The following is a 19,156-nucleotide window of genomic DNA, read 5'->3' on the forward strand; positions in this document are numbered from 1 at the left end:
CCTACCAGGGCTCGAGTTTGAGGGACCAGGCATTTCATGTTTGAAGATCGACCGTGTCGTTTGGTGAAACGCTAGTGGCGACGGGCCTGCAACATCATGCAGCTGCGGGTGGATCACGGCAACTAGTATTCGCCTACGCTGATGCTGAACAGGATAGTTGCGAGTGATTGGAAACCGATGATTTGAGTGTGTGGTTTTGCATGTTCGGAATCAACCGTGTTTGGTGCGACTTGTCATGCGCGCGGGGTGGAGTTACTCGTTTTGGTGCGGGCTGCAAGAACAACACCACGGTGCGATGGGCGTTACGACAGAGCCTCACACATGAGTAGCTCGTCAATACTGATCGTGACCTTCAGCATGGAGTATTTTTGACGTGAGTTGAATATTCTGATAGGTCAATAATGTGATGGTGGCATTATGTGAAACATACATGCGTTTGCTTGTTTAGTGGCATTCTGCAACTCCAAAGACAGCGTTTCGCAAATCCACGATCTTGCATTGAGAGTTTCCGCCTTGGCGCCTTTAGCCTTCGTCCCCAGGCGCAGACGAAACTGAGAATCGGAACGTTGACACCTCTCAGCGCCTGGGTAATCGGCACTCCGCCACAGCCAAGTATGGGAGGGAAACGCCTCACTGCCGCCAAGCACGTTTAGCCTTGCCGGAAGACCTTCGAAAACGCATCTTGACACATGAGCTTGCCTGTCTCCATACTGAATTGTACATGCCAATGACGAGCTGAGTGGAGCGGTGGGCGGCTGTCATCCCAATGGAGAATACGATGCGATGAAGATCGACAAGGCAGCTCAATGGGAAAGAGGTATAAGATGCCTTGTTGAAGCCGGCCCTACAATCATCATCAGCATTCAACTCTTCAACTCCTCTACTAATACTTCATTCTCCATTAGCCTGGTGCTTCTCGCTTCTCACTTCTACTTTCACCCAGCCTTATATTCTAATTCACCGAGTTGATCTCGAATCCAAATACACATATACAATATGCACTTCTCACCAGCTCTCGTCCTCGCCCTTGCGGCTGCCGTTTCTGCCCACGGTGTGGTCTCTGAGATCAAGGGTGCCAATGGAGTCACCATGCCTGGCTTGACTATCCAAGACGGAACTCCTCGTGACTGCTCCTCCAAGTAGGTCTCTCAACCTTCTATTCTTGAAACAGGTTACTAACCAATCTTCAGCGGCTGCGGTTCTCAAGCCGACACTGCCATCATCAGGGACCGCGAAATCTCCAGTGGCAAGACTGGTCCTCTTGGTCGCACACAAGGTAACGGCAACGTTGATGCTGCCGTTATGGTTGGTGCCTTCATGGGACAAGGTGCCGCACCTCCTGCGAACAATGGTGCTTCTGGAAGTGTTGGTGTCGAGGACAACATCCAACAGGCTGGCCAGAGGAAGCGTCAATTCCTCAGCGGTCTTCTTGGTGGAGGCGCTGGTGGTGCTGGTGGTGCTGGCGGCAAGGCCGGTGCTACTGGTATCGCTGGACTGCTCGGTGGAGGTGGTGACAAGGTCAACGGCCCACCAGAGTCACGCGTTGCTGCCGCAGTAGGAGCGGGTGCCACAAGCGGCATGCCCACTTGCGCTGACGATGGTACCGTCACCATGACTCTGCGCCAGGTAAGCGATCACTGCTACTCATTTCCACACATTTCTAACTCATTCCTTTCAGATCAACCAGGACGGTGCTGGACCATTCACTGCCGACGTTGATGGTACCTCAGGCGGTACTGACGAGGCCGCTATGCAGCCTGCTACCGTCACCCAGGACGTTCCTGGCCTCGGTGTTCAGGGTATCTCGCTCGCCACCAACACCGAGTTTGCCATGAAGGTACAGATGCCGGCTGGTATGACTTGCGACGCTACTGTTGCTGGTGTCAACAACGTCTGCGTCATGCGCGTCCGCAACGGTGCTGCCGCGGGTCCCTTCGGCGGATCTGTTGCTTTCACACAGGGCGCCGCCGCCAGGAAGCGCGCCATCGCTTACAAGCTCAAGAAGCGCATGGAGATTGGTAACAAGAACTAAGGTGGATGTGATGAACACTCTACCCCAATGTTAATACATGGACTGGCTGGTTCAGCGCCAACGATCGATGATGGAAATCGGGTACATATGGATAATGAGTATTGTAGAGTATAACGAATAGCAATGAATGCTTCATAAGAAAAGAAACATGCGTCCTTCTTGCACAAGTCCGGTGGTTGCTGGCGTCGGGATTAGTGGATTTAAGGGTGGCGGTTTACCGGGAGAAGTGCCGCCAAGGTGAAGGATCGAAAACCCACTAAGCTAAGCCTAAGGCGGACCAAGCTTATCGTAACTGCTATTCTGCCCCCGCCACCCGGTTGTTATCCTACTCTAATGCCATCAATCAACACGGCAACAAACAGTCCAAAGTTGGGACGATATGTAGCCTTCCAGCTTTGGAGCGCTTCTGTCATGATCGCTTTTCTTTAGGATGCTACGAAACTACTCAGACCCTGTTATCGCGCAATCCACAGTAAAAATCGCAACATGCACCAAGCCATAGTACGCTATTATTCGTCACAGATCTACCGTTCCCACGCCAAGTAAAAACTAGGAAGTCGCTTATAACGGTGGTATGCCTAGGTCTATGCGTCTGTCTCTCTGACCACCATTTTCCGGTTCGACATGGCCCTCCTTGATTCGAAAGCTCCCGCCGAGCACCCGTCGCCCACGGCAAACTATAGCGACGATGACTTCCAACGAATGGACCCCAGTGGAGTCAAGCGAGGCCTCAAAACTCGTCATCTGTCCATGATGGCGCTCGCTGGAATCATTGGGCCTGGTATTCTGGTCGGTACTGGTGGCGCCCTCGCAGAAGGAGGACCGGCATCTCTGCTCATAGCTTTTAGCGTTATCGGATTCATCGCTTTCAGCATTACACAATCCTTGGGAGAAATGACAACACTGTATCCTACTGGTGGTGCTTTCGTCACGCTTTCCGACCGATTTGTCGACAAAGCATTCGGAGTAGCGGTGGGATGGCAGTACTGGCTGGTGTGGGCATGTGTGCTAGCCAACGAGTACAATGTCATCTCCTCCATTCTGGTCTTTTGGGGTCCGGAGGTGCCTCTATGGGGCTACTTCCTAATCTTCTGGTTTGCATTCCTAGGCTTCCAGATGTTGGGCGTCGAGTCTTTCGGCGAAGCGGAGTTCTGGCTTGCCCTGATCAAGCTTGCGGGTCTTTGCGCCTATTTCATCTTTGCCATCATCTACGCTTCTGGCGGTCTCATCGGGCAAGATGAGGCACTCGGATTTCGGTACTGGAACGACCCCGGTCCCTGGGTAGACGGCTTCCGCGGAGTAGCCACAGTCTTCGTTTTCGCTTCGACGTTCTACGCCGGTGTCGAGGCGGTTGCTGTGGCCGCTACAGAGACCAGAAACCCATCGGTAGCTGTACCTCTGGCAATTCGACAAGTCATTTGGCGAATTCTCTTCGTATACATTGGAGTTGCCTTCTTCTTTGGGCTCACATGCCCTTCGGATGCGGACGGCCTAGCGAACGGAGCCAGCCGCGCACTTAAGAGCCCTATGACCATAGCGATCCAGAATGCTGGATGGCAAGGAGGCGTGCATCTGATCAATGCGTTCATCTTTATCACAGTCCTGAGCGCTGCGAACAGCTCAATCTACATTGGGTCTCGAACGATACTCTTCATGGCACAAGAGAAAATGGCACCGAAGTTCCTTGGGAGGACGAACAGCCGTGGAGTCCCAATCTACGCCATTGTCTTCACGAATCTATTCGGCGCGATATCCATGATGAACGTCAGTACTGGAGGTGGCCAGGCGTATTCCTACATCGTCAATCTGAGCGGTGTCTCTACCTTCCTTGTTTGGGGTTCTATCTCCTTTACGCACATCCGCTTCCGGAAAGCTTGGAAAGCACAAGGTCGAACGCCCGACATGTTACCTTTCAAGTCGCTCGCTTACCCGTGGAATGCCTATTTTGGGGTATCAGCCAACATATTCCTCGCTCTTGTTCAGGGCTGGACGACGCTGAGCCCATTTGATGCAGGAACATTTGTCGACGCTTACATTATGTTGCCGGTGTTCGGAATCATGTTTGTGGGATACAAAATCATATTCAAGACAAGTTTCAGGCGCAGCCACGAGGTTGATCTTGACACGGGAATGAGGAAGGACTTGGATATGAAGGACGAATACGTGCAGACGGAACCGCATACCGAGCCGCGAGTGAAGCAAGGCTTCGTCCAGAACCTCTGGCGAAATTTCTGAGTAACATGATCAGTGTATTTGGTCGCCTATACGACAATACAACTATCCACAAAACTGTAATTCTATCATGCGACTCTCATTCGCGCAAATGCAAGTAGCTACGAAGTAAGGCTGGTAATGGCCGCTTGCTGATAAATGATACCAACCGCTTCACGCGACAATTCGCGGTGCATGCCTTTTTGCAGGACCCAATCGGTCTAAAAGCCCCGCATCAATCGCCGTGGACTATACCCCAATCTAATAATAACGGTTCACTAAGGTCCAGAAGGATGCGACTCCGTCGAGTTTTCTCGTGGCATTACGCCCAGGAGGATCGCAAACCCTGTCGTGCCGTCGTCTCATTGGCCAAGTTTGATAATAATAGCCGTGGGCCTCTGCTTGCGAGCCTGGTCGCGGTAGCCTAACTGTGCGGGCAACCACGCCGCAATGCTGCATAGTGTCATGCAGCCTCAGAAGTTACTCTTCAACCACCGATGTCATTTGCGCGGTCGTACATCCTTCAATCCGTACTTGCTACACGCTCGCTCGTATAATTGAATTTCGCCGGCTCCCCTCTCATTGGTCGGATTGAACTCAACCAAACCAACATGGCGACGGTATCCGGTAAACCACGCCAGAGAGCCTGGAAACCCAAAGCACGCTCTGGTTGTAAAACTTGCAAGTAAGTCGCTGCGTCAACTATAAAGTGTGCCAATCTCCATAGCGCGGTATGGCTTGCACTATGTTCGTGGCTGGGCTCATAACCCGCAAAGCTCCCGCCGCCCACCGATAAGCCATTCTTCAGCTCCAAGCCGCATCGTCATCAAATCCCACCACACATGAACTTGAAGCTGAATATGTCGTCTTTTAGTACTACTATGCATCCAATGGCCTCTTGCTAATCTGTACAGAATACGCAAAGTCAAGTGTGATGAGGAGAAACCGAACTGCAGACGATGCACCTCAACGGGCCGTACGTGCGATGGCTACGATCCGACTTTCAGACCTCCGCCACCATCAACGCCCTCGCCTCCAGAGTCATCGAAAAGTTCACCTCAGTCGGTATCAAGTTGGAGCTTGACGCGGTCTCATTCGCCAGTGTTCATCGCTCCAGCCATTCGTCTTGATACCAAAGAGGAGCGGGACAGCTTCGAGTTTTTCATGACGCATGCCGTTTCAAATCTGCGCGGTTTCCTCGATTCGCCGTTCTGGCAACGAGAACTGCTTCAAGCGGCTCATCGTGAGCCCGCGATTCAACATTGCATTATCGCTTTGGGCGCTATGTATCGACGCTTTTCCGAAGGCTGCGACTCACGTCTGACCGAGACAGCCATACTGGATAATTATCTACAATTCGCTTTGCGACAGTCTAATCAAGCAATTCAGGACTTGTTGAAAAAGCCGAAGAGCAATGACAAAGTAGTCAAATCAGACAAGATTACGCTTATGACCTGCGCTATCTTGTTCACCAGCATGTGTTGTTTGCAAGGCTACCAAAGAGACGCAATCGAACACGTACGCAGCGGCATCCGGATGTTAAACGAAGTGGACCAAGGGAAAGAAAAGTTTGATCACCCAATAGAACTGGAGTCTATACGTACCATCTTTGTGGGATTCGATACGCAGATTAGGGCGATAATGCCAACGCACATCTCACCATCCTGGGTCGCGAAGCCCAAGACTAGACCGCTGGGCAGTTCAACGAACACGCTGAGTATGTCTGCGCTACATGCGATGTTGGGACACACACAGAGCCTGCTAAACAGCATCCACGCCTTCAACCAAAGAACCAAATTACGCCCCGCCGACGAAGTCGAAGAAGTATACATCGAATACCTCGACCTCATCTCACGCTACCACCGCGGCAAACTCACCATGGACAATCTCTGGAAGCAAGCCCCTGCCTACGGCGAAGAATACACCGAACCCCTCACGGCATTGGAACTAACACAAGCCCAAATGGAATTCCTCCTCCGCGCCCCACGAGCCGATCTCATCCAGAAATTCCCCTGTCTAGGCGACTTCAAACCCGCGCGGAAACCTTTCATCGAACCCTTCGACATGGCCGCACAATTCGTGCTCATCTTCGAACTCGCTGCTAAACTCCTCCCTCTCTCAGGCGCGCAGACACCTATATTTCAAACACCCGTTGGTCCCACATCCGCACTCTGGGCCATTGCTGTGCGCGCACCGTCCTCGTGTCAAGTACTGCGTAAGCGCGCTGTCAAACTCATGTTGAGCCATCCCCGGCGGGAAGGCTTCTGGGATGGCATGCTTGCGGGGCAGATTGCGGAAGAGGCGTTGAGATTGGAGCAAGAACGTGCGCGAGCGGAGATGGGTATCGAGGAAGATGAGATATGTGCGGAGCTGGAGGTGCCGGAGCATTTGCGTATCATTGCGTTCTATTTGACGCATCCGAAAGATAGTGATCGGACAGTCAAGGTTGAGTTTTCGGATGCGAGGGATTTGGCGATTGGAATTCCGGGGTCGGTTAAGTGGATAACTTGGTAGAGGTTGTTCACTTGAAGCGTATAAGAGAGGGACAACCTGTTGTCCACTACTACGCCGGCGCTGCGAGATGTGGACCGATAGCGACAGGCGATGATGTCCTCTACGTCACGTTACAACACACGACATTCTGTGATCTCCCACCAACTCCAGAAAGCCAGAGTCTGGCCCTACATTCGCTCAAGACATTAGCGAAGAGACTTCTCGCTTCCATCGCCCCTCTACATCCGATCAGCTCTGAATGGAGGAAGACCTTGTCCCTCGCTTCGCCAGACTACTCCAACTGCGGACAAAGACATTGTCTTATCGTCACATGAAGAGGGCAAAAGGGTTAAAGAGCACGTCGTGCAATGCACTCAAAACCAAAGAGTGCGCAATTGGAATGTGAATGGATCCATTGAAGCACGCTAGCGAAGGAGGATACCAGGAACTGAAGAGAAGAGGCTGAAACCCAGCAGACTATTCATATAGTCTAGTGGACCGCTCGTTCGGGTAAACATAAAGGATATCACTGAATGTATCGTACAAAGAAAAATATGTAGTCAGCAGTCCAGGAAACCGCATGTGCATGCCACACAATAGCCGTGCCAGTCCTTCACAAACACTGTCGTCCTCTCCGTAAACAATGACAGACACCCTAAGCCCCCTCCTCACCCATCAAAAACGCATCCAGATCACTCACACCCAATCTCCCACCCGCCCTCCTCACCATCCCCGCCGCACCCCTCGCCGCAACATCCCCCTTCTTCCAATTAACCCAACTCGTACTCACAATCCTGGTTTCAGGCTTCGGCCTAGCCGTCAACCTAAGGCCCGTTCCGAGACTACCCCTCAGGACCTTCATATCGATCTTGCCGCCGCGGATACTGCGCAGAATGTGCGAGACGGGACTGTTGTCGTCGCCCCAGACAGAGCCGTACGAGTCCTCGCCTGGGAAGAGGATGCGGGTTGTGAGTTTTGTGAGGGGCGTGGTGTGTTTGGGGAAGAGGGTCGTGATGAGGTGGGCGAGAGCGGCGGGGGCTTCGGCTGAGGTGGAGGCGGAAAAGGAAGGGAAGGTTGTATGTATGCTGGTTGTTTGGCGGGATTCGCGAGGGAGGGGAGGGTCGAGACGGAGGCGCGGGCGCGCGGCGTTGACCGAGACGCCGTGGCGGGCTGTTCTTCGGGAGGAGGAGCGCGTGAAGCTCGTTGCTGGTCCTGATGATGGGGTGGTGAATGATTGTGCTGCAAAGCTGCTGGATGGCGTCAAGCGCTCATCATGGCTTGTCTGGAGATCTCGTTGATCGAGCTGGTTCTCTTGCTGGGGTGTGTAGTAGCCAGAGATGTAGACTCGACGCGCTTGTTTCAACAGGTATGGGTATTGGTGCTTCAACACTAAGACGCCGTACGGATAAGACACGTAAAGTGACAGTCCTTCCGGGTCATCCTCGTTGTCGTGGACGACTCCATCGGTATCAACAGTAGAACGCGCCTGCGCGATATGTCTCCGCCTACGAACACAATCGTTCAACTCGTCATTGATCAATCGAGACGTCAGCATCAGCGCCACGGCAGCGGGGAAGCCCAGCTTCTCGCCCTCAATGTCTTCCATGTGTCCATTCTCGACGGCAATCGTGGGTGGCTTCGCGACTGAGAGGAGAGATGCATCGTGGTGGCGGCGTGCCAGCGGCGCGAGATCGAGTGGTAGACCTGGAACTTCCGTCTTCCGGGCGCGGTCCTGTATCCTGTTGCCAAAACACGTAGTGTAGCCAGCACTGATCGTGATTGCGTGCGGTTCGGTGAGAAGGTAGTCGTAAATTTGGCATCGTATCTCAGTGGGTATCGATAAGAAGCCGCTGTAGCTGCTGCTATCCGTCACGCTCATTTTGTAATCGTAATCGTGGAAAATTTGTGGTATTCAATGGTGCCAAAAGTATGGGTCTTTAGCGGAATTTATTGTAGCAAAAGTTGATCAAGAGTAAAAACAACGTGTCCAACGACGTGTTGTTGTAAGGATGAGTGAAGGATGATGTCGCCGAATCATGGATGTGGGGTGTGGAGCGGTGAAACAAACAGATGCCCTGCAGGAGCGAGTCACCGCGAGTCCCGGTGGCGGCCCCAGAGCCTCACGCGACGAGGCTGGCCAACATTCCACAGACGCCCAATCACGATTTTGCAAACGTCTGTTTGTTTACGCCAAGATGTATGCAGTTATGACTCCTCCCTTACGCTACGGTAGGTCCGTGGAGCTAATCGTCTTCACTATCTTCCGCTCTTTGTTGCTCAGCCAACTTCTGCGCTTGTTCCCACTGCATCGCAAATTCTCGCAGTTGACCCTCTCCGCCACTACTTGCATCTACTACGTCTTTGGGAAGCTTGTGCGCACTGTACTGAGGAGTCGAGAAGCCGTATGCCTCGGGGTCATCTCTCCGTACAAGGCGGAACTCGGGTTGCCATAGCTCCTCAATGTCGTCTTCGTCTGTGTCTTCATCCTCGTCTGAGGTGTCACTAGCTGCCTCAATTGGCACGCCCTTGTCTTCCGGCTGCGCGATCTTCAGTCGCACCGTCGTTTCCTCGAGAGGTGTTGCGTCAGGTACCTCCATAGTAAGGAGTTCCATCCATGAGAAAATCAGAGGATCAGTCCGCACAGCCCATGGGTTGAAATCGACCACCCAGACCTTGTCGTGCGGCGGCGGTACGTATACGTCGAAGGTGAAGTTGGGATCGGGAAATGTGTCGCGCAGTTTCGCGTCGAAGAAGTCTTGAATGGTATCTCGCAGCTTGTCCTGCATGTTAAACAAGAAGTCAAAGTGGTTCAGATCTCGCTGGCACAGGGCAATCAGCCGGCGATTCCGCACAAAGCATCGGAACTCGACGCTCGGATTCAGCGTGATCCACTTCCTCAAGACGAGATGATACGGAATCTCCGGGTCTGGTGTTGTAGATTGGTTGGCAGTGTCGTCGAAGGCGTGCGCCAGATCGTGTGTGACAAAGTCGCTGCTTTTCAGCAGCAGGTAGATGTCGTTTGGTGTCCGGCACTCCATGCTGTTGGTTGCGGCTATCCAAGTCGCGTCTTTTGGCGCGCTCCAGTTCAGCTTGGGTGCGACTTTGCCGCCCAACTCTTCGATGGTCCGCTCGATGGCTTCGTGTGTGTCGCGCCAGTTGGCGCTCGGGTCTTGACCTTCGTCCTCATCGTCGTCATTGTTGTCCGCACCCGAGAATATGCCGCTATCATTGTCTGACCATGATGGGTCGTCATTCTCTTCGGGAGGGAGGATGATGCCGTCTGATCGGAGGTAGTCGAGGAAGGCGGGTGGGAGGGGGATGAGACGCGCTTTGGGTGTCACGGCGCGGTACCTATTGCAATTAGAGGAAGATCTAAGAACGGGAAGGAGTAGAGACTAACTTGGGATGCCATTTGTGGTATGAGCAGTTCAGGATGTGCTCTTTGGTGACTGGTGGGAAGGGCAGTTCTCTGTACCCCACCTCAACCGGCCCTGAGGTGGTATCGTCGCTTGTGGCGTCTTGCGTAGTCATGGTGGTCGTGAATTGTGTGAGAAGGGATGAGAGCGAAATCCCTTAAGTTTTATATCGCAAGGCAATGACTCCATCTCTGGGTGAGTCTGCGCAGTACCAAGGGTAAAGTTTTGGTGGGGCGAGCCATTCCATCATTGCGCTTGGGCCTCCGTGCTCACCTCCGAGCTCTCCGCAAAACCATCCATCAGTCTCGCCAGCGACACGCCCCAACGCGACACCCATCTCCACCCACCACCTCTACAAGCATCATGGCCGACAACGTAGGCCTCACCACGCCAAGAGGTAGCGGAACCTCGGGCTACGTCCAGAAGAACCGATCCCTCCTCCGACCGCGCGACAAGATCCAGCCCTACCCCAAAGACTGGGAACACGCCAAACACCGCCCAAGACAGCCAGACGCCGAGATCCTCGAACACGAAGCAAAGCGCGACATCGAAGTCAAGGTCCTTGAGCTGCGCGACAAGCTTGAAGACGAAGGCGTCGACGAAGACGAGATTGACGACCAGTGCGAAGGCCTACGCCGCAAACTCGATCAGGAACGAAAAGACGGCAAAGATCTCGGTCCTAATGCGAAGCGCCTCAAGTCGCACCAAGTCCACGACCTTGCCAAAGCAAAGGCAGAAGAGAGCGAGAGGTTGCGCAAAGCCCTGGGCATCAGCGCAGACTATGAGGAAGGAAGTCACTGGAGGAAGCAAGAGGAGAGAATGCGCGACAGTCTAGCCAAGAGGGAGGCCGAAGACGAAGAAAGGACTGCCAGAGCTAAAGAAGCCAGGCGGCATAGGGAGGACGACTCGGATTGAGCTTCTGCGAGTCTGCTATTTGGCGTTATGATCCTTTCCGATACCCATAGCCACTGTGCACCACCCTGAAGGCATGGCATTACTGCCTGGAGACTAGCATCCGAAAATCGGTCTCTGACATCTCTACGACATACCTCTAGTACCAAAGATAGCGACTGTCGATTACTGGTGCGGAAGCTGGAGGCACAGACAGGTCAGCTTCGTCTTCCAGCTTACAGTCTAAGAAGCAGACTGACTTCAACAGACGAGATCTAAACGAGCACCCAGTGTACCCTTGTCTACTGGCTTTTGGTTCTAATGCAGGAACCCTTTACACCATGTCAATTGACTTGTCTTGACTGCTTCCGTGACGTCTCACCTCCACTGATGCGCACCTAGGATAGCGCGCCGCTCACAAGCGACATTAGTTTGCATGCGCGGGATACCTATTCCCACTCCGGCGTATCTTTCGGTACTGAATGGACCTGTCAAGAGAACGGAGGCGTACCGCACGTTGCGCAAGGTGCTTTGCTAGGGCTTCATCTTCACCACACCTCGTTCGCCTCATCACAAGTAACGATACCGCATCTAATACACGCATTGTGACAGCCACTACAGCTGAACGATGAACCTTGTCCGTCTGCAACGCACTGTTCGGGTTGGCATTTCTTATCGGCCTAGGTGCTTACCCCAGGCGGTCCAGCTGTCGGCCCACGTGGGTCACCTGAATGGCCAGCTTTTGACGAGCGCGCCAAGTCCTCACAACGACTGGGGTCATGCCCGTGCAACTTGGCTCGCAAACGCTCCACGCCGTCTTTTCCATTAACACGAACGACAGGGCTCTTGCAATGCCTCCTCGTCACCGATGCGGGCGTCATTTTCTATGAACACCCACGGGACGCCGTAGAGTACCGCATGCGATAGCCCACTCACCTAATTGGTCCATTCCTCAACACCAGCGTTCCGGCATCGTGGACGTATAAACAAGGTCTCTCCGCATTTGCGGGCTAGCTGTCTCTTCCCGTAGCAACACCACCGCACGTTACGTGCCCCGACTGTCACCATGGTCCGGCCTATCGCTGTCATGCGCGAGACATGGAACATCTACACTCCTGTCGAACGACGGAACATCGGCATCTACATCGCCGGCATCATGATGTACAAGTTCGGCCTCGAGGCATTCAACGGATCTGTCATTGCGCTTGCGACTAATCGATACGATGAACTCGAGAAGAAAACGCACATCTCCATTACTTTTCAACGTGTCGGCGTCTTGACTGGACTGAATCAAGCCTTTCAGTGTGTTGGATCTATACTGATCGCGCCACTCATCAAAAGATATCCGACGAAGAACGTTCTGGCATGTGCAGTGCTTATATTCGCCTTCATGAGCAGCGTCTTGCTCATCTTAGACGCTGCAACTGGCGGCAAGTTCGCACCGCGCGGATGGGCAAAGGATGACTTCAGCTACTACGGTGACTATGATACCGACGCCATGATCCCCATCTGTAAGTTCATAGCCCCAGTCTACCTAACGGTTCGATATGTCGGTCACCTTTGCTCTCATGTCTGCTGCCGCCAGAGCTGTCGCTGGCGGGTGCTGTAAAGAGCAGCAGGTACTTGTTCTCATCTGATTCCATGTTGCTGACGAACGCTAGATTGCGTCTGTGGTATAGTCTACGGCATGGTCGAATTGATCCGGCGAGTCATTCCGCGCGACTTGGTTGGCGGCAACATCCAAAAGCTTCGACGTATGGACTCTCTGGTCCATATCTTCTACGAGATCAGCGGCACTGCTGGTGCCTTTTGCACAGCACTTGCGCTCATTCCCCGGTTCGGCAACAACTTCAGCTTCATTATCACGCCCATATTCTTCGCCGCCGCATCCATACTCTGGTACTTCATTGAGGAAGCCAGCATACCGAAGGAAGGCAGGTCTCTGATCTTGGAGAGTCAGCCAACCTATGTCAAGGCCGTGATAGGCGGATTCTACCTCTTCTTCGAGTCCGTTGGAACCGGTGCTAAGATCATCTTCAAACACCGCAAGTTTATCTGGCTGTTACCCGGATATGCTGTCGCGCTTTATGCGCACCGATACCTCGAGAACGCAATCGCTCCTGCCGTAGCACGCCGCTATTTCGGAAACTCGGCATGGTCACAGATCATAGTGGGAGGCTCAAACTTCGGCGAACTGCTAGGAGCGCTGTTTGTATTCATGTTCACGAACTTGGTGCACACTCCGATACCATGGCTTCGGCTAGACGCCCTGGCTCTCCTGATAGTCTGGTATCTACCTTTCTGGAACCCACCCAAGAACGACGTGGCTCAAGCTTGGATCGTGGGAGCGACGTTCCTCCCCATCAGTTTCGGGTGGGCTGCCGGCGACGTATCGCTCGCCGCATACATTCAGGCATCACTAGCGCGCATCGAGTCGAAGACTCAGAACGTATCTGCACTCGGTGCCGTTATGGCGTTCCTCTACAGCACATACATCGTCACGTACGCGATCGCATCCGTTTCCCTCGGGACCTACATCGACCGCGTTTCCGATCGCCACAACGAACAGATACACGGGGCTGTGTTGAACGTGGCTGCTGTACAGTTCACCATCATCAGTGTGCTGGTCTTGACGAGTACCTTTGTGCCGAAAGGCGCCTTTGCACTAAACCCCAAGATGCTCAGTGAGGAGGACCTGGATACCGATTTGGAGGACGAGGATCTGGAGTATGTACCCGGAGTTCAGGTCAAAGGCAAGCGAAGCTATGAAAGCCACGAGATGACCAGTAGAACGAACAGCTTGGATTAGCGACACGTGAGAATGATTTGGATGAGGCTTATAACGAATATGAATTTCCCATCTTAATGCGACAGGAATTGCTCCTCTGGCCACGTATCACAATGCGAAAGAAACAACATGTGCGTGCAGACACCTTGATGTCCAGCCAAATAGCATTAGCAGACTATGCGGGGTATCTTGTCTGAACCGCTACATTGTAGATGGATAATACTTTGAGCACGACCTCGATCATCATGATCTGACCACCATATCGTGGGCCGGCAGAAGCCGCGACAGCACTTCCAATGTTTCTATAGTGATCTCCAGCACGTGTGTTCTTGTGCAGCGCTCATTGATCCCCACGACTACATGTAAGCTATCGGCTGTTTCATCGACGACTCCGAATATAGAAGGTGACCTCCGCGACGTTCCGTCGCGGTAGACTGGAGTAGCTTCCGTAGCGGAGGCTCGACCCTGCGCACGGAGGGAATGTCACTTGATTGCAGCGCTGAGCAGTAAGAGTGGCAACTAAGCACTCGGCGTCCTGGGTTCGAGACAAGGGGCGCTTTAGCATGCGTCGACGCGCCAAGCCCATGTGCTCACGGGGCGAGGTTTGGTTGGCTCAGCCACGCCTTCACGCACCTCCAAGTCAGCAGCAACACCACGTCTTTGGGTTGCGCCAAGCAAAAGCTTCGCTCACAATCAGTCGCGCTGCGGACGCCATTTGCTTTTAACGGCCCAGTGCAAGCATGCGCGGAATTCCTTCCAGATCGCGCGTCTACTACGCCTTGTTGCGACCGCTGCTCTCGACCCATGGATGAGGCCGACTTCGACGGCTCACGCATAACACCTGTACCCGCCTGCTACGCGGCTGTACGTGCGCAACCCAGCTGAACAAGCTCAAGATCCCCAGAGCCTTGGACCCGTCGCTTTCGTGCTTTCGCTCTGGTCTTTGTTGGCGCCTTGTGTCGACGCCCCGTCATTGTTGTTGTTGCCTCTTGTGGGTGGTAGCCCAGTCTGACATCCAACCCGCATTAGGCACGCCTCTGCCATCTGGTACACTGTTGCTACGACTACCGCTTGTCGGAGACTTCTACAAAATCACATCCACCGCAAAGCGTCTGATATTGCGCCTCGATGAATCATGCAGCCATATCCACAGCCGAGTGGACCGCCCGGTAACGACAGAAATGAAGGCGGACATCGGGGTCCGCTGAGTAGAACATGGCCACAGTTGTTCAAAAAGAGAAGGAGATATAGTCCGGTTAGAGAAAGCGCCCAGCAGCAGCAAGAACAGCAACAACACGTACAGCAGATGCAGCACGTGCAAATGCAACCAGCACCGCAAATACAGCCACAGCAACAACCCGTGCAATTACCGATCCATCCCATCCGCCCATTGAAATCGCCATCAATAACAACGCAATCTGTCACATCACCCACAGTATCTTCGATAAGGTCTCCGTCAATAGCAGCAGACACCGCGAGCACAATATCATCAATATCCCATGCATCATCCGCAACACCGAAGAAAGTTGCCATCGCAAGAAGAAGTAGTAACATAGTACCAGCGGACAGCAATGGTATGCCTCTCTCTTCGTCATCAATTCCCGTGACCTCAATCTCACCCGAACAACACGACCGCAAAATGGAGAACACAGCTAACCCCCTCCAGGCGCCGGCGGCGTAACAACCCCGCAAGCCGATCTCCTAGCTTCCAAATCAAACTACGAATTAATTTCCTCTGGCCAACACCTAGAAATGGGCCTCCACTTCAGCACCGCCATGGCTACCGGCGTAATGATGAAGCGCGCCACGCACCGCGCAGCCGAACAAGCCCGGCGCGACCGCATGAAAACCGCCATGGTAGATCTAGCTGAATTCTTACTCGACGGCGAAGTCACGTTTGGGAGTGGCACCACGTGTTTTGTTGTTATGAGGGGGAAAGACGGCGAGGATGGGAGCGAGAAGGTGACGGGCATGGATGGTGCCGATGACGATGTGAGGAGTGGGAAGGGGTCTGTGCCGGGCGAGAAGAAGACGGTTAATAAAGCGCGATTGATTGAGATGGCGTTGGAGAAGATGAAGGCGCAAGAGAAGGAGATTGAGCTGCTGCGCAAGGAGATTGAGGGGTTGAGGGCGGGTGGGGATAGTATGGATGTGTCGTAGAGCCCACACCTGCATACGACGCCCTGTGTGGTTTGTTGGAGACGAGGGGAGAAGGTGGGCTGGGTCGGAGCATATTTTCTTTTCTAACCTGAGATATCCATCATGCATGGCGTTTGGACATTTTTTTTTCGGCATACAGTTCGACCGCATGTAAATTCCTTAGCATAGGCACTAGAAACACGATATAGCATGGGACGATCAACTGCTGAACAAACTCGACTGGACGTCTTGCACCGGACCCATCGTGGCGTTCGAACCAAGTGGGGTTTCCACACGGGAACCATGGCCGTTAGTTCTGAGCCTCAAACAAGTTCGATCTGCCCAGTCTCCGCGGAGTGTAGACTATGGAAAGCGAGCACTACGTTGTCAGCCCAATGGAACTGCAGGGTGAAGAGTAGTAATGGTCTCATTGGTTCATGTCTACGTATAATTATCTACGCGAGCAGTGCGAAGAGCAGATACGTCTTCTTCGCATAATCCACCGCGTTCTTCCTCAGCCTGTTGATAGCAACCTCGTCCAAGTCCACCATGTCGGTTTTCTGTACCAGCGCTGTGAGTTTGGCATCGTCTGCGCCTGTGTCACCAACGAAGCGTTGGATGTAGAGAAGATCGAAAAGCATTTGTTTGACTCTCTGTTCCTTTGCTTCCTTGTCATCTGAAGATGGCGGGGTGGCGTCTGCTTTCTCACCATCATCCGTGGCTGTGGGGTCTGCGCCTCCATTTTCTTCTCTGTCTTCGTCTTTCTTCTCGACAGAAGAGCTTTGCTCTTTCGCAGACGCGCTGATGGCGTCGAGATGCTCCTGAACTGTTTTGATTACTTCGTCGGCGACGCTGCTTTTCAGAACCTCGACGCTGCCGGGCGCCCATACATCACTACCAAGCGCGCCCATATCTTTGTTTAGGCCCCGCAGGAATCTGAAAGCGCTGGAGGACGGCTGACTCGGTAGTGGTGGGTGTCCTTCCCACAAGATGTGGCTGTTTGTCTTCACTTTAAGTGAACCTTGAAGCGATGTCTTGTATGCATCTACGCTTGGTTTCGTGACGCGTAAAGCGAGTGTAGCATGCAACGGTTGAAGAATCTCTATCGTAAAGGGTGACGCAAGAGGTGTGGCTTTATCTTGGAGGCGTAACCGCGGTATCCGATCGCCGATTTCCCTGACTACGCGCAGCATGAAAGTGGCCTTTTGTGTTGATTGCTCACCATCAGACTTCTTCACGATAGTATTGAAGCTCCGGCTTAGGTTTTGCATGGCGTCGCTCAAGGCCTCCTGGGTAGCTTCCTCGAGCAGTTTTGGATCGTCATCGCTGAGGAGTGCTTGCTTCGAATCGCCAAGCTCATCTTCGGATTCGTCGTCCACATCATCTGCAAAGGTATCGTCCCATCGTGCTTCCTTCATGCTCTTGACGATACCCTTGACTTCCAGGATAGACTCCATCCATTTGTCAAAGGCAGAGGTTACACTGATGACAGACTCATCGCGCCCTTGGTAGGTGTTGAGTATAGCAGATTTGAAGTTTTGTGCCCCGTTGCTCAGATCAGAGGCCTTGGTGGTGGTATCCCATAGTGAAGGTGCCACGGCCTTGTCTGTTGAAGCCACCGTGTCCAGTCGATTCGTCAGCTCGGTAACGACACTTTGTAGCCCATGTGTGCGCGATCGCACTATGCCCTCAAGCTTATCGTTCATCGTGTCTCGTAGATCGTCTAAAACGTTGGCCGACTTGACACCCGCCATTCGTGAGCCAGACAATATCCAGGTCTCGATCAGCTCTTGCCTCAAGTCTGCAACCTCTTTGAGTCGTTCTTCGCCCTCCAGTGCTTTTTGCACACCCTTGAGGAAAGCGGCAATAGCGTCCTTTGACCATCGGTGCATTATCCGCTCTGCATCCGGCCGCTGCAATTCGTCGTGTCTCGGCCATGGCGTGTAGTTCCGTGCCTCATCGCCTAACCACCGATCATGTACATCGAGGTTCAGCTCGTAGAGACCGCGGACGTCGGGGTCCTGGATCAACGGCTGTGCCTTCAGTTTTGCCAGTGCCTCTGCTAAGCGCCGCGGAAAGATGGTCTGTGTATCGAGGCATGTCTGAATGCACAGCTTGAGCGCGCTAATGCCATGCTTCGCAAGCTCATCGCCTCCTGCCCTCAGCTCGCTGTTCATCTTGTCCAATCGCATCTTATGGAAATGGTGTAGGACATCGGTCGGGGTGGAACTCGTCGCGAGCGCGTAGGCACACATGCTTTCGAGCAGGCTGGCTGTTTCGCCGTTCGTGTTCGAGAGGCGCTTGTCAATCCTCCTGAGAAGCTTCCGCCGTACCGACAGCAGTCTCTCCCACAGCTGATTGACAATGGGCGCCTTGTTGTCGGATTGACTGAGCGACTTGTGGAGTAGTCTTGAGATGACCAGGACTTTCGCAATGAGCAGATATGATCCTTCTCTTTTCATGATGCGCGTCATGACCACAGGCGCGTTGCGCATGACTGCGAGCTGGGCCGCGAATGTATAGCGCTCCGCATCTATTGCCCGTCAACCCACTGTCCCTTGCCAATGCATTGTTGTAGACTGACCGCGACTTCGTGTATGCATGTCCATCTTGCCCGCATTGTTTGTGATCTTTTCTAGGCCCCGCGCATTGCAGCTCTGCCCTACTCTTGAAAGCCTACTTTCCACCTGCTGCATGCGCACTTCCATGTCGATGATCGTACCGGCTGTGTCGAGGAGGCTGCGATAGCTTGCCCTGTAGTTCCGTCAGCCTCTTCCATCTATATCCCCTTGTTGGCCTGGCATTCCGTACCCGACAAGCGACCGTAGCTTCTCTCGATTGTCGTCGGCATTGTTGCGGAGCTGCTGTTCAAGCTTGCGGACGACGGGGATGGGGTATTGGAACGCGTCTTCCCACGTCTGGAAGGTTCGTGGGTCTGGCGTTTCGGTCGCCATTGGCGTTGGGTACTGGAAGTCGCGTGTTGGCGTCGCAATGCTACACGTAGAGGTACGCGGCGATGCTACATCTCCCCACCAATCGCGTGCTTAGTCATCGCGCCTACCCATCACTCAATTGCCAACTGGAACAGTTGACTGATTTGCGAAGGTAGTATATGATCAAAGAAGGGGCTTTGACATAATCGTTGTGTAAAATGCATAATGGCATTGGTGTTGAAACCAAGAAACT

General features: G+C 53.3%; 8 protein-coding genes across 8 annotated transcripts; 5 read left to right on the plus strand and 3 right to left on the minus strand.

The window, feature by feature from the left end:
- Positions 1-996: 996 nt before the first annotated feature.
- On the plus strand, positions 997-2,032 carry J4E78_006918 (uncharacterized protein; the record flags this gene model as incomplete). Its single annotated transcript, XM_049367528.1, has 3 exons — positions 997-1,139; positions 1,191-1,626; positions 1,679-2,032. The coding sequence occupies 3 exons, from the start codon at positions 997-999 to the stop codon at positions 2,030-2,032; spliced, it is 933 nt and encodes a 310-aa protein (XP_049220498.1).
- A 624-nt stretch (positions 2,033-2,656) lies between these two features.
- Positions 2,657-4,267, plus strand: J4E78_006919 (uncharacterized protein; the record flags this gene model as incomplete). The annotated part of the gene is made up of 1 exon (XM_049367529.1): positions 2,657-4,267. The coding sequence occupies one exon, from the start codon at positions 2,657-2,659 to the stop codon at positions 4,265-4,267; it is 1,611 nt and encodes a 536-aa protein (XP_049220499.1).
- A 587-nt stretch (positions 4,268-4,854) lies between these two features.
- Positions 4,855-6,757, plus strand: J4E78_006920 (uncharacterized protein; the record flags this gene model as incomplete). The annotated part of the gene is made up of 4 exons (XM_049367530.1): positions 4,855-4,928; positions 5,158-5,219; positions 5,346-5,486; positions 5,577-6,757. 4 exons carry the CDS (start codon positions 4,855-4,857, stop codon positions 6,755-6,757), a joined length of 1,458 nt encoding a protein of 485 aa, XP_049220500.1.
- A 634-nt stretch (positions 6,758-7,391) lies between these two features.
- J4E78_006921 (uncharacterized protein) lies at positions 7,392-8,615 on the minus strand (the record flags this gene model as incomplete). Its single annotated transcript, XM_049367531.1, has 1 exon — positions 7,392-8,615. The coding sequence occupies one exon, from the start codon at positions 8,613-8,615 to the stop codon at positions 7,392-7,394; it is 1,224 nt and encodes a 407-aa protein (XP_049220501.1).
- A 364-nt stretch (positions 8,616-8,979) lies between these two features.
- Positions 8,980-10,267, minus strand: J4E78_006922 (uncharacterized protein; the record flags this gene model as incomplete). The annotated part of the gene is made up of 2 exons (XM_049367532.1): positions 8,980-10,087; positions 10,137-10,267. The coding sequence occupies 2 exons, from the start codon at positions 10,265-10,267 to the stop codon at positions 8,980-8,982; spliced, it is 1,239 nt and encodes a 412-aa protein (XP_049220502.1).
- Positions 10,268-10,515: 248 nt separating this feature from the next.
- Positions 10,516-11,067, plus strand: CWC21 (RNA-splicing factor; the record flags this gene model as incomplete). The annotated part of the gene is made up of 1 exon (XM_049367533.1): positions 10,516-11,067. One exon carries the CDS (start codon positions 10,516-10,518, stop codon positions 11,065-11,067), a length of 552 nt encoding a protein of 183 aa, XP_049220503.1.
- A 1,042-nt stretch (positions 11,068-12,109) lies between these two features.
- On the plus strand, positions 12,110-15,991 carry J4E78_006924 (uncharacterized protein; the record flags this gene model as incomplete). The annotated part of the gene is made up of 3 exons (XM_049367534.1): positions 12,110-12,554; positions 12,705-13,829; positions 15,498-15,991. The coding sequence occupies 3 exons, from the start codon at positions 12,110-12,112 to the stop codon at positions 15,989-15,991; spliced, it is 2,064 nt and encodes a 687-aa protein (XP_049220504.1).
- Positions 15,992-16,425: 434 nt separating this feature from the next.
- J4E78_006925 (uncharacterized protein) lies at positions 16,426-18,924 on the minus strand (the record flags this gene model as incomplete). Its single annotated transcript, XM_049367535.1, has 3 exons — positions 16,426-18,503; positions 18,555-18,724; positions 18,782-18,924. The coding sequence occupies 3 exons, from the start codon at positions 18,922-18,924 to the stop codon at positions 16,426-16,428; spliced, it is 2,391 nt and encodes a 796-aa protein (XP_049220505.1).
- Between the last annotated feature and the right edge of the window lie 232 nt (positions 18,925-19,156).

Source organism: Alternaria triticimaculans (assembly GCF_023758025.1).
Source record: "Alternaria triticimaculans strain BMP 0046 chromosome Unknown scaffold_10, whole genome shotgun sequence".
In the NCBI taxonomy this organism is placed as follows: Eukaryota; Fungi; Ascomycota; class Dothideomycetes; order Pleosporales; family Pleosporaceae; genus Alternaria; species Alternaria triticimaculans.